This window comes from Toxorhynchites rutilus, chromosome 3 (genome assembly GCF_029784135.1).
Source record: "Toxorhynchites rutilus septentrionalis strain SRP chromosome 3, ASM2978413v1, whole genome shotgun sequence".
Lineage (NCBI taxonomy): Eukaryota > Metazoa > Arthropoda > Insecta > Diptera > Culicidae > Toxorhynchites > Toxorhynchites rutilus.
In genome coordinates, this window is record NC_073746.1 from 159,593,456 (window position 1) to 159,608,278 (window position 14,823).

Here is a 14,823-nt window from a genome sequence, read left to right on the forward strand (position 1 = left end):
AAACAACATTATTCGATTAAAATCGATTAAAAGTTAGCTCGAATGAGGGGCGCATTGACACAAATAGAAGGTGTATTTTATAATCCTTTAAAACATGTGATTTCGTAAAAATATACTATCAAACTACTATAAATCATGTAAAAGGCAATTTCATTTATATGTTTCGAAACATTCGAAGGCCTTATTTGACACAGGAGCGCATTATAAATTAGGCCTTATTTGACACAGGAGCGCAACATAAATTTTTGTTTCAAAAAATCGTAACTTGATTTCAAGCAGTCTCGGTAGAATATGATGTTCGGCAAAGTTATTGTTATATAAACTCAATAAAAAATATAAAAACAAAAACAAAAACAAAAATATGAAACAAAAAAAAATACTTTGTGAATAAAGAATTTGAACAAATCCCATGTTGGGTCAATTCATGCATTTTGATAGATTACGTTCTTCGTAACAAGTGTATGTAATGAATAAGTCTAACCATCCGTTATCTTTTCACATATGGTATGATGCTTTTGTAATTTATTTATCGCCATTTATCGTGGACTTGGGAAATATGTGATCGGAAGAATTGTGAAACGGTCATTGTATGTTACATTTCCTTCTTGTTGCATTTTTCAAGTGTACGTACTTCTCGATCCGCGAATTTTCTTGGTTTGATGAACTCCAGACAATCTGTTTCGATTCTGACATGCACATTAAACGCATATTGTTGATTCAATCGACTTTAGTGATGTAAATGATTAAGCCAAAGTCAAAGCATTGTGTCCGTACCCGCTTATGTAGACCGTATGAGCAAAACATATTCCAGAGTGCAAAAATGCATGCGATGACGATTTTCCCAGGGACCAAGGTTTTATAGTCCGTGTTGGGGAAACACATTCTGGTCTGTTCAAATGCAAGCGAGTACAACTTGCATGTATTTGCAATGTTGATTTTCCAGCTTGCTCGGGTCCGGTCTGCATATATGCATGTGGGGCTTACGTGGCAAGATTTCGCTCGAATTCAAATTGTATTTCGCAGTCGATACTTTTGGTCGATACAATTTGAGAATCAAAAATCGAGCCTATCAAAACGTGAAATTTAGCGCATTTAGAAAATGCCGACATTACCTAATCATTGAATTATTTATCTTAAGAGAAATAAAATGTTATTTATTGTGATATTTCCTACCCATTGATGCAAACATCTTCGTGTTCTATTCTAAAAAGTTCGAGTTATAAACATTAAAAATCTTTCACTTTTCCCAACATGTTCAGTGTTTAGATTTTCATCTTCTTCTTCTTCAATGGTACTAACGTTCCTAGAGGAACTTCGCCGTCTCAACGTAGTATTACTTGCGTCATTTTTTATTAGTACTTAGTTGAGATTTCTATGCCAAATAACACGCCTTGAATGCATTCTGAGTAGCAACCTCTAGAATACGCGTGATCACAGTGCAAGTCGGAGGAAATTTCTTTGACGAAAAATTCCCCCGACCAGAACGGGAATCGAACCCGAACACCCGGCATGTTAGTTATGACGCTAACAACTCGGCCACGGGAGCAGATTTTCATCTAATCTCCTATATACTCCTGTTAGATGAAGTCCATCGTCATAATGTTATATCTCAAAACACTTTTCCCATACATTTGTTCTGCTCTTTTGTGTGCTTACCTATTCGTATCGTCGATAAGGGGCAACGCATGCAGCCGCGATAATAGGGTAAAATCGGGAAAGATGAACAGGGTAGGAAAGACGGACACCCCTGTATAATTGATAAATTACGTTTTTATTTTAAATTTTCATGATGTACAAACTTGCTATAGAGTGTATCAGTACCTTTGTACACCTAGCTGACTTTCTGTTTAAATTGTAAATAAAAACAAAAAAGTAATCTACAAAGAGCAGCTCGTTGTAAATTTTCGTCTGCAGAATATAAGGTTCTCACTGTTATCGAGTAATTTTTGGGGTATTTTTCGTTTCGTGAATGTTTTACCATCTCTTCTCTTCCAGTTTATCGAATCAGCGGTGAAGTTTTCTCATTTTTACTCCAGAAATATTGACGAAAATAAAATACCAATCAAGTCAGATAAGACGGACACTCCACCGACCAAAGACAAACATTTAGTTTTCAATCAATTTGATTAACTTTTATTAACAGATGCCCACTAACTACGTTTGCAAGTGCAACCAGAAATCATGGACGAATCAGAAGAGCGTTTTTTAAAACGTAATTCGAATTTGTCGTTCCGAATGGCGGAAGCTATTTTAGACATGAAAAAATGAGAAAAATTACAACCCCCTCTAGGTGATTTTAGTTTAGCCTTTTTGTTAGATCTTTTTAAGGCATATTTGAAGACCTACAAAACTTATCGAGTACATAAACTTGAATTTTCAGTTGGTGTCCATCTTTCCCGACACAATCTTATTTTTTCTAAAATACCGGATTCATTCATGTTTCAAAATTTATGCCTCAAAGACAAGTTTTATTATAAAAAGACACCTAGATTATCAATTTGTGGTGAGATAGCTGTATAATTTTTGTGAAATTCACGAAAAAAAATCAACTTTTACTTAGGGTGTCCGTCTCTACCACCCTTCCCTTATAAACAACGGAGGAAGATGACGGGAACGGAATAAAGTCGACATTAACTCCACCCTTGCGTAACTATTACGCTGCCTTGTCAGCTCTTTCTATACTCAAAGCAGCGAACATCGCTTATTCTGCGCATTTTGGGTCACCATAAAGGTTTCGTTACCCCACAAACTGTGGATGGTAATAAATTGGTATATATACAGATGCATTAAACCACCAGTGTATGACTCTGTTTGCATGGTTGTTGTCTTCAGTTGCAGAAAATTTGAATTTTGTAAGCACGACTCAAAAAAGAAAAAGAACACATTTCTGATTTCAAGATATTTTATTTTAAAAATCCTCAGCTTTCTATTAGGTGTTAGCTTACCGGTAAGTTCCTTCGGTTTAACGACAGATGGCGTAACTAGATTATTATTCCAGTGAATCAAGTCTCCAGACATCCCTTGGAAAGCTACAGTCATTGCGCGTCTTTTTCAGTATGTGTCAAAAAGTTGAAGCGTGAACAACATAGTTTTTTACCATTTCGATTATGTCGAATTTCGTACCAACGAGACTGTTTTTGCGGGGAGTGTTACTTCATTACTTCAATATGAAGAAAAAAGCTGCGGAAAGTCATTGCATTTTGGTGGAAGTTTTTGGTGATCATGCTCCAACTGAGTGAACGTGTCAGACGGGGTTTGCACGGTTTAAAAGCGGTAATTTAGACTTGGGAGACGAAGATCGTTCCGGGCCGCCAAAAAAGTTTGAAGATGAAGAATTGGAGGCTTTATTCAATCAAAATCCGTCACAAACGCAACAAGAACTTGCAGATACACTTGGAGGAGCTCAGCAAACCATGTACGATCGTTTAAAAGCAATGGGAAAGTCCAAAAGATAGGACATTGGGTGTCGTATGAATTGAAGCCACGAGACGTCGAACGTCGCTTTTTCACGTGGGAACAATTGCTTTATTGGCATAAAAGAAAAGGATTTTTGCATCGAATCGTTACTGGCGATGAAAAGTGGGCCCATTACGACAATCCTAAACGACGGGCAACGAATGGATACCACGGCCATGTATCAACATCAACGGTCGCCAGAAGATTATGCTGTCTATTTGATGGGACCAGCTGGGTGTGGTGTACTATGAGCTGCTAAAACCGAATGGAACCATTACGGGGGACCTCTACCGACGACAATTGACGTTGACGTGACGACGTTTGAGCCGTGCACTGAAGGAAAAAAGGCCACAAAACGAGCAAAGACACGATGAAGTTATTTTGCAGCACGAAAATGCTCGGCCGCATATCGCGAAACCGGGTTAAAAGATACTTGGAAACGCTGAAATGGCAGGTCCTATCTCATCCGCCGTATTCTCCCGACATTTCTCCGTACGATTAGTACCTTTTTCGATCGGTGTAACATGGCCTGGTTGACCAGCACTTCTCCAATTTTGATGAAGTCTAAAATTGGATCGATTCGGAGTTAGTTATTTTTGAAAGAAAACCCAAGAAATTTACCGGTACTCCTATTACAAAAAAAAATATATAAAAATAGAGCGCCCTTGGTCCCGAGACCATGAAAACCATAAAAAAACAAATGCAATCAATAATAACCGAAACAAAATTTAAATTTTCTGCAACTGAAGTATTTTTCCTAAAAGGTTATTGGCTTTAATTTGATATGTCGATCATTGGAATCGGTCCAGTAGTTCAAAAGCTATGATTTTTTGAAAAAGTCATTTTAGGAAAATTCAATGGCTTACTTTTCCTGATCACAATGTAGTTATAATCGGTTATAACCATAGCTACTGCTAAATGTTCTGCATAATCGAATCGAGGCATTGAGGTTTTTCACGAATTGTGTCGTGGTCAGCAATAAACGTGTTCCAAAAATCTTCGGGAGGTTATATTCATATCTGAAGAAAAATCCTTACCTTCACAGATGACTGAACCTTCCTTACAGAACCTTTGAGTTGGGGTGTTCCGTCAGCTTTTCAGTGAAGGCTCGCTCAAAATTAACATCAGACGACTTTCAGGCAGACGGATGGTACCGAAGCTTTTGAGAAGGCCAGTTTCGTCATTGAAGGTTTCCCCCTTGTCCACCACTCCAAGTATAGTGGTTTTGACTGTCCTAACTATTCTAGGTCACAGACTATTTGTACGTCTAATAGCGTCAACTCCGATCCATCGATGGATAACTCTGCAGCACCTTTGTATTGGATTTCTCGAAGAATTGATGATGGACACTCAGACGAACGTTTGCAGTTTTCTGTCCGAGCACGGTAACCATCGGTGATTCTACAATGCTTCACCCTGGCGCATCTCATGGGTGTGTAGTCCAGAACTATACGGCTTTCGAAGGTCTGCAGAAATGTTGGCGTCTTTTATTATCGAGTAAATTTCGTCGGAAAATGGAACTGTATTTAGATTTCTTAATGTCTCACTATAGCTCTCTCAGTCTAGTTTTATTGCAATCGTACCTAATTTGTGGCTAGTCTGTGGGCCTGTTGCACAAACTTCGCACTCTGAAGCAGAAAAAAATAGAAGTACAAAACGTAGTCATGACAGTCTGAAACTATGGAGAACCCCGGAACTCCTCAATTGGACTGTTTGTGAGATCGCAATTAAATGTGTAGCTCTAAATTTATCTTCAATTCTCAGTACATCAGCATCTTCACTAGCTTTATTTCACTCCAGACGCAATGAATAAAGCATACACTCAGATAATTACCGAGGACCACGACATCCACCCCAGTAATTACGCGAAGCGAAAGATGTTCGCAGCTGACGTTGATCTTAATCTTATTATATCATTAAAATTCTCAAATAACACCAACGGCAGTGTACGGAATGCTGCAGTTGACGACGTGTGTCCAGTGGACCGAGCTTCCCAGCATATCCCAGAAGAGAGAGAGAGAGAGAGAGAGAGAGAGAGAGAGATGCTTTTCCTCGCTGGTCGAACCGCTTGGCTTCCACCAACGAAAGCACTGATTATTGGAAAGGATTTCATCTCAAACTGTCAAACTGTCTCATCTCGCATGGCAGTTACCAAACTTGACAGGACAGGTCCGTCCAACAATCAGCGCTGAGTTACATATTTTTAACTTATCGCAGAACGAAAAAAACGATAAACAAACCATCGGGCGGCCTTTTTTTAGTTACATTTCGCAACATTCGAGATCTCGAAGGCCGAAACCGAACTGTTTCCCGTTATGATAATCACATCGTCGTCTCCGTTTCCCACAAAGCCCTTAATCATATTGAAGTTGAGCGGCAAAAAATTACGAAATAATTGTGTGAGTCTGCAACCGACGGTGCGGTGTTTTTTTCGGGTGGCCCACAGCGAACCAGTTGAGTTTGGCTGAGGAATTGTTTTCCGCTGATAGGGAAAATAATATTACCATATGATTATGGTACGTCAAAACGCCGTACCGACTGCAAGTCAAAAGCCACCGAGAAAACAGGTTCCACGAACTACCACTGCCCAAACTGTGTACAATTGGGCACCAGATACAGTGTTATTCAACAAGGCAATAATTATAGTAATTGAATGAAATATACAATTAATCCGACCGCGAGTTAAAAGAAATGTTTCACACATTGTAAAATTCGCCAAATTGAAATAATATCCTGGGGATATCAAGAATGTTATTAATAGATTTTACGAAAAAATCTAATGAAAGATTTTCTCTTCCATTTTTTCCCAGATGCTTCCTCTTCGAACGAGGCCGTTCACTTGCAACAGAGACTGAAGAGCTTAAGCTCAGAACTGGTAACGTTAAGGAATCGCCTCCACACCGGGGGCCAAACGGCACCAACAGCAACATCTGGGGGGCCAAATGGTACTGTCACCGTCAACAGTGCAGCAGTAGTCACGCAAGCCACAACGCCAAATGCAAACCCACAAACGCTTGGTGGTCACGGAACCGCGACTACCACCACCAATGCCGGAGCAGGAGCAGGCCTCGTAGCAACGACGGTCGGCGCGAATGGGATCAATATTCTGTCACACCTGAACACCGCCAACAGTAACAGCTGCAATAATATCCCCACAAATGGCAAGGTATAATTCTGATCCCAAAATCAATCGATCTTGTACGAAATATAACTCTCTAACACGCCCGCCCCGGCCAATCACTGTTATTAGGTTTATTCGAGTTGTTTGATTTATGTATTACGTTTGCCCTCGGCTGCATGATCACCTTTCTTCTTTGTGTTTTTTTCTTTTCCAGAGCCATATGATAGTGGCATCAGCCCAGTGTATACCTCCGAACAGCAATGCGCTGAACCATCCGGGCAAAGTCATACCAATAGTTTCGCCAAGGAATACCTCTATACCATATCCATTGCCACATCACAACAGCACGGGAACGATACTTCTTGGAGGTTAGTGGAACTTGATGATTTACCATTTGTCTTGTCTTTCCCCCCTGCGTTCACTTGATTTCAGACTCTTGCTCTGACTCGACGATATAGGTAATAATAACCATGAATGTTCACCGGGCGCAGCGCACTTCTAAACCACTACTTTAGTCGAAGCCAATGTAACCAATAGCCTTTCGATAGTAGACGAAATGTGTCGGCAATCCGAGTTTCAGTGTTTCTCACTCAATAATAATTATGTGGCTGCACATGACACTCGCTGTGCCGCCCCGTGTTTGCAAGGCGTAATTGTGACTTTCTGTTTTCAGCAGCGGCTGTTTCGCCGTCACAAGGAGCATTGTGATTTCCGAACGATCAAATTAGAGCTAAGCGTGGGATGCCCTGTGTTGGAGGAACCTAGTGCCACGAAGGATTGTTGATTGACTTCGTCACTAGGGTTAATCAAATGAAAGGAAAGTTATGGAAAAGGGAAACAAAAGATTTAGTTGTCAAAAAATCAATTCCACACAGAAACAACCAAAGAACGATAAATTGTATAAAGAATTCTCATTTTTTCTAAATTTTCTTCTTAAGGATGGTAACAACGCTTTGTTAATTTCCATATTATGAATATCAATTGATACTACTTTTGGTGAGGACTGGTCTAAAATCTGGTGCCTTTCATTAAATATTCATTTCTGCCCGCTTTCAACTTATTTGATTTCCGTGATTTGAATTCACAGTCTCAATCCAGCTAGCGAGCGGACAACATTCATTCCTAATGCTGATAGATAGATATAATCAGTTGAGAGCCGTGGTGGCTCGTGCAGTCTCAATTATTCGTTTCCATTCTACTCGGTCATGGGCCACTCGTCGCCAATTCCGTAAGCGTCCCGTCACTCGCAAAATGGCTTCGATCTGGTCGAGCCACCTGGCACGTGAGCCCCTCTATTTCTGGTGCCGGCGGGGTTATCGAAGAGAACTATTAATGCGTCAAAAACCAAGTACATGGTGGGAAGAGACTCAAAGGAGAAAGCGGTAAGCCTCACACGGACAGTGACAGTGGACGGCGATGAACTGGAAGTGGTTGATGAATTCGTGTACTTGGGATCTCTGATCACCGCCGACAACAATACCACGAAAGAGATCCAACGACGCATTCAAGCTGGAATCGCAACCCTCCTGGCCTCCGCTGTTAGTCTGGCGTAGTTTGCCTCAGCCGTCGCAAAGTTTCTTGTCATCTGCGTCATCTGCGAAGCCCTGGAGTTGAGTACTTTTGTTGAAAATCGTGCCCCTCGTTTCGATGCCCGCACGTCGGATTACACCCTCAAGGGCTATATTAAATAGCATACAGGATAGTCCATCCCCTTGCCTTAAACCTCTGCGTGATTCAAAAGGGCTCGAGAGTACCCCCGAAACACGCACGTAGCACATAACTCGCTCTAAGGTAGCTTTGATCAGCCGTGTCAGTTTGTCCGGAAAACCGTAGTCGTGCATGATCTGCCATAGATGTTCTCGATCGATTGTATCATAAGCTGCCTTAAAGTCTATGAATATGTGGTCACGTTGTACTCCCGACATTTCTGGAGGAGGCAAAAATCTGGTTCGTAGTGGCGCGGGCCCTCATGAAGCCCGCTTGGTACTGCCCTACGAAGCCCTTGGCTATCGGGATAGACGACGTGTTAGAATCTGGGAGAGCACCTTGTAAGCGGCGTTAGTCAGCGTTATGCCACGGTAGTTGCCGCACTCAAACCGATCGCCCTTTTCATAGATGGGACAAACAATACCCTCCATCCATTCTTCCGGTAATTTATCCTCCTCCCAAATCCTGGATATTACCCAATGAAGTGCCGTTGCCAGTGTATTTTTACCGTGTTTATAGAGTTCGGCCGGAAGTCGGTCTTTTCCAGCGGCTCTATTTGCCTTCAGCAGCCCGATTTCTCGCTGAATCTCCTGGAGATCGGGGCTGGGACATCATCATCGTTTGAAGGCACTCCCAGGTAGGTTCCCATTACGCATCCCTACACATGTCTGGATTCGGTGTGTAGCTCATACGAGATTGGTTCACCTTCTCATAGAACTTGCGCGTATCATTAGCCTGAAATAGTTGTTCTAATTCGTCACGATCCCTGTCCTCCTCTTGGCACTTTTTTCGCCTCAGTATCGTGGTCAACTTATTCCGCGCTCATCGATATTTGGCCAAATTATCCCTCGTGACAATGTTTGGATAGTTTTTCCAAGCTGTTTTGTTTCTCTCCATCGCTTGCTGGCACTCCCCATCGAACCAGTCGTTTCTTGGGCTCGTAGTTTCCTCACCTAGTACCGCGGTTGCGGTCTCTTCGATGGCAGAGCTAATCTTACTCCAGCCATCTTCGAGATTCGAAGCGTTTAGCTCCCCAGAGGAGGGTAGTGCCTCATCCAACAGGCGCGCGTAATTCTCGGCAGCTTGCGGGTCTTTTAACTGCCGAATGTTAAACCGAGGAGGGCGGTTTTGCCGAGAGTTGTAACCTCTCGATAGTTTTGAGCGCACATGTACTCCTACTAGGTAATGATCCGAGTCAATATCCGCACCGGGCAGGGAGCGTATGTTAGCGATGTTTGAGAAAAATCGGCCTTGAGGACGTGGTCAATTTGGTTTGTTGTATGTTGGTCAGGTGATCTCCAAGTGCCCTTATGGATATTCTCGCGGGGGAAGAAAGTGCTTCTGATCACCAGGCCTCGGGAAGCTGCGAAGTTAATGCACCGCTGGCCGTTGTCGTTCGTGTCGGTGTGTAGACTGCACGGGCCTATCACCGGTCTGTACATTGCTTTCCTACCAACCTGGGCGTTCATATCCCCGAAGACGATCTTGATGTCCCGTGGTGAACAGCTTTTGTATGTCGCTTCCAGCTGCGCATAGAACGCTCCCTTCTCGTCGTCGGGTCTGCCTTCGTGCGGACAGTGCACGTTGATGATACTGTAGTTGTAGAACCGGCCTTTTTTCCTCAATACACACATCCTTTCGTTGATCGCCTTCCAATTTATAACGCGATCCAACATTCTGCCTAACACTACAAAGCCCGTTCGCAGCTCGTAGGTAGCCCCACCGCTCTGGTAAAACTGGGCCTTACCGCCGCGTACCTTCCACACCTTCTCACCCTTGCGACAGATTTCCTGCAAAGCCACGATACCGAACATGTGGGGTTCTAGCTTGAGTGAGCATCCACCTCATATATGGCCGATGAACGTTGATCGATACCATGTTTTTATGCCCTGCTCAACGTTGGCTCTGACTGTTTTCAGTTGAATATCAGTCCAGCTCTGTCGTTTTGCCTTACAAACATAAACACAAGGCATCAAAAAAAATATAGACACATTTTTCCTTTCAGTGAAACACAAATCGGGTGACGGATGCACCCCGAATGGACTCGAATTTTTAGAACAAATCTTATGAGCATCTAGAAGCAACTAAACCACCTACTATCTCACAGAATACACTGAACAATGGTCTAAGATGAATTAGACTTACAAAAAGTATCGAATTTTGCAAAATTTTCCAACTAAAAAAAAAGCGAAATTTTACAAGGACTGTTGGTTAGATGCTTAGTTAAGGCATTCATAAACTTAAGAAAGGGATTTTACCTGTTACTGGATTTGCAGCTCTCAGCTTGAGGTTTCCTATAAAATTTAGTAGCGCATGCTTCATACGGCTCGGATGTAACCAATGAATGAAATTGTATATCTATCGCAGCGTTGCCCGTAGTGATAATTAGAAACATGGACTTACGGGGGTTTTCAAACAAACGAATTTTTGTAATCCCGATTTTAGTGGTTTCATAGAACTAACTTTTTCTGAAATTTTGATAATCGATGTATGTAGGACTCAAAGACTGCCAAAAATGCAAGGACTCAAAAGCTATTAGGTATACCGGTAAGTTTCTTCAACAACAGATGGCGTAACTTGATTATTATTCCAGTGAATCAAATTTCCAGACATTCGTTGGAAAGCTACTGTCATTGCGCGTCTTTTTCAGTATATGTCAAAAAGTTGAAGTGTAAACAACATAGTTTTTGCCATTTCGAATATGTTGAATTTCGTACCAACGAGAGTGTTTTTGCGGGGAGTGTTACTTCATTACTTGAATATGAAGAAAGAAGCTGCGGAAAGTCATCGCATTTTGGTGGAAGTTGATGGTGATCATGCTACAACTGAGCGAACGTGTCAGACGTGGTTTGCACGGTTCAAAAGTGGTAATTTCGCCATGAAGGACGGTGAACGTTCCGGGCCGCCAAAAAAGTTTGAAGATGAAGAATTGGAGGCTTTACTCGATCAAGATCCATCACAAACGGAACAAGTACTTGCAGATATACTTGGAGTAGCTCAGCAAAATATAACCGATAGAGGCGAATGAACTGCAAAGTTTAAAGCCTCTTAAAAACAAAGAAAGAAAGAAAGAAATATAACCGATCGTTTAAAAGCAATTGGAAGGACATTGGGTGCTGTATGAATTGAAGTCACGAGACGTCGAACGCTGTTTTTCACGTGCGAACAACTGCCCCAACGGCATAAAAGAAAGATTTTTTTTGCATCGAATCGTTACTGGCGATGAAAAGTGGGTCCATTACGACAATCCTAAACGTCGGGCAACGTATGGACACCCCGAACATACATCAAAATCGACGGCCACGCGGAATATTCACGGCCAGAAGGTTAGGTTGTCTATTTGGTGGGACCAGCTGGGTGTGGTGTACTATGAGCTGCTAAAACCGATGCGTTTGAGCCGTGCACTGAAGGAAAAACGGCCACCGGTCAAAACATACTTGGAAACGCTGAAATGAGAGGTCCTATCGTACCCGCCCTATACTCACGACATTGCTCCGTCCGATTACTACCTTTTTCGATCGATGCAACATGGCCTGGTTGACCAACACTTCTCCAAAGTCAAAGATTGGATCGATTCGTGGTTAGCCGACAAACCGGCCGATTTTTCCCACAAAGGGATCCATGAATTGCCAGAAAGATGGGAAAAAGTTGTGACTAGCGATGGGCGATACTTTGAATGTTAAATTTGTAACCATTTTTGCAGAATTTTTTGAAAAACAACGAAGATAGTTACCGGTACTCCTGTCACCAATAAGTCAATTTTGATAAAAATGGCGTTTATGGGGTTTCTCAAACAAACGATTCAATTGCTGTACTAATGCAAACACCGAGGTGAAAGAATGTGCAGTAGGCCAGCATGAGTTATCATTCGCTGGCGCCGGTGGTATAGTGCTAAGCATAGCTATCCACCTACGCCTCTTAGAATGTTACTTTTTTGGGTTTTCTTATGCGATGAAGCATTGTCATGAAGATAAATTGTCCTGTGTTGCTTAGCTGGTCGATTTTCAGGCAGCAATCGATTGCTGTTGATAGTGTCCAGTATAAACCGGCTCATCATGCTTCAACAGCTTATGACAGACTTTACTCTTCCTGCCACCAAACACAGGGCATTGTTATCCTGTCAAAGCTACATGCTGAAGCAGAACCTAGTGGCCAAACACGCGCTCGGGAGTTGAACAGCGACGCTCTAACGAGGAACTAAGGATGTTTAGTTATGAATGACGAAACGTACGTAGAGAAGGATTCTTGGCAAATTTCAAGCCAAAGTTCCATTGGGCAAACGGTTCGAGGAGATATCTCAAGCAAGATCAATCTTTTTTGCTGATAAATATGCTGAAATTTTTTTGACTATTTTCTTTACAAATCAAGCTATCAGCTTGAAAATCTATTGGGAAGAGTGCTTTAAAACGCGTGCTACCATAAATACAAGTACACCAGAATCCTGTGAAGTTTTGGCCTAATTCGGCCAGTTTCCACAACGGGGTCTTCAAAAAAGACCTCAATTCATCGAAGTGCTACGTAATCAAGAAATATTGGGCAGTTGTTGAACGGAAACGTTAATTTTAAAAGCCACGGTAAATCTTTCCCGCGGAAATGGAAGTAATTGTGGCTCATATGTTATCCTCAAGGTCATCAAGTGTCCCTGGTTTGTTGACATACACCTCAGACCTAAACTGGTGCTAAAGAGACTAGTGTTGTAACGTTTTACACTTCAAAATTTCAATTTTCTTCAATTTTCGTTTGCATTAACGAAGTTTGTTAATAAGAGACGAAAACCTTAACCTTACTTAACCCATTATTTTATCTAAGCCCAAAGTTAGCAAAACCGATCACCAGCGGTAACTCGGAGTTAGTAACTAACATAATACGAACCAGCGAGATCCAATTTTATCCAGCAGAATCTAACCGACCTCAGTAGATCTTCAAAAACTCTTTGAAATTTTTGTTGAACTTTTTCCTATTGTTCCACCGTACTTTTCGTATTCCATCTTTGAATGCTATCGGACAATCATTGCCAGTCTTACCATAATTATTCACATTGAAATTAATTACAGTAAGCCAGAGAAAAAATGCTGCAAATAGTGGAATCTATTCCTGTTATTTTGTGACTTAACATTTTGTTGCGCGTAGGAACAAGTCAAGAAGAAGAAGAAGAACAAGAAGAGTAGTGCGGGGCAAAGGTGCGCACCTAACTGTTGTCGTCCAATAACTCTTGAAATAAAAGCAAATAAAATTCAGTTTGCTTACTAAATTGGAGTCATATGTATTACCTTCGAAACGTAGTAAAAGAATTTCTCGAGTTTTGTTCGAAGTTAGACAAAAACCTATTTTAACACAAAATACCAAATTCGTAATTTTGTCCCATATTTGGGGCAAAGGTGCGCACCGTACGGGGCAAAAGTGCACACTTATCGAATTGTACTTCTGAGGTAACTTGTAACCAAAATAAATGCTTTATCGATACCAGTGAAAGAAGCATCATTACCAGAGTGTGTAGGCACCATCCAGTGGGGAGGAGGGATGCTGTATGATGTTTTATGGGTGAAGATGAGTGGGTGTTATGGTCGAACATAGCACGTGGAAATTTTTGAGAGGGAGGATACTGACAATATAAGATAACTGCAAATGTCCAACATTTGCAACCGAATTATTTTTTATTAAGAAACTAGCTGACTGACTAGCTCGGCGAACTTCGTCCCTCCCACAATTGATATATTGATAAAAATCATTTCGGACATTCAAGTTCCCACAGAATTATATATATAATAATAATACATAATATATACTCGCGGTATATAATTTCTTTTTAGACATATAAATCTGATGCAGACTAAGACGCATCCGTTCTTGAGTTAAATCGTGAGGATCGGACACCAAATCATTTTTATTAATATAGATCAAGTTATAAATACAGAGTTACCTTCACTTGCTTTAATTGAAACTCATTGTTGAAACAAAAAACAATATTTATTTGAAGTTCATTGTGAAAACATAAACATAAACGAAACATAAACGAAACATAAACGAAACATAACCGTTATTGAATTGAATAAATGGTGAAAAAAAACACACATTTTTCATTTGAAATTCATTTTGAATTATTTTTAAGCAGATGTTTATTTTTTTTTCCTCATCTTGGATTCGATTCTGAGGATCCCGACGCTTTGCCTTGGAGGGCTGTTGCTTCGTTGCGCTGTTGTGAGGTTCAAAAAAACAGACGATGGTTCCTCATGAAGCTATAATCCCAATCTCTATCTACCAAACACCAGACGCCGTAAATCTTTGACAGTCATACCATAGAATACTTTGTCCAGTGCCCTGCAGTGGTCCGCCAGATCCTCAGACTGCTCACTCGTACATACCTAACTGAACCGTCCTAGGTGCTCGCTGACACATCCCAGCAGAAGTAGGAGTGTCAATAAAAGAAGATTCAAATCATAAATCACTCACTGATATGAGCGTCTTCCTCCGAGCTGATTCAGAAACATCGAGGTCTGCCGCAATCCGACGCTCCGAGACTCCCTTCCGAAGCCTCTGTC

The 14,823-nt window shown here is 41.4% G+C and overlaps 1 protein-coding gene across 1 annotated transcript in view; it reads left to right on the top strand.

Annotated features, from left to right (window-relative positions):
* Nucleotides 1-14,823, top strand: part of LOC129776406 (myosin-I heavy chain) — a 133,384-nt gene that overhangs the window by 60,913 nt on the left and 57,648 nt on the right. The window contains 2 exon segments of the mRNA XM_055782033.1: nt 6,267-6,622; nt 6,792-6,945. Coding sequence (XP_055638008.1) covers nt 6,267-6,622; nt 6,792-6,945 — 510 coding nt within the window.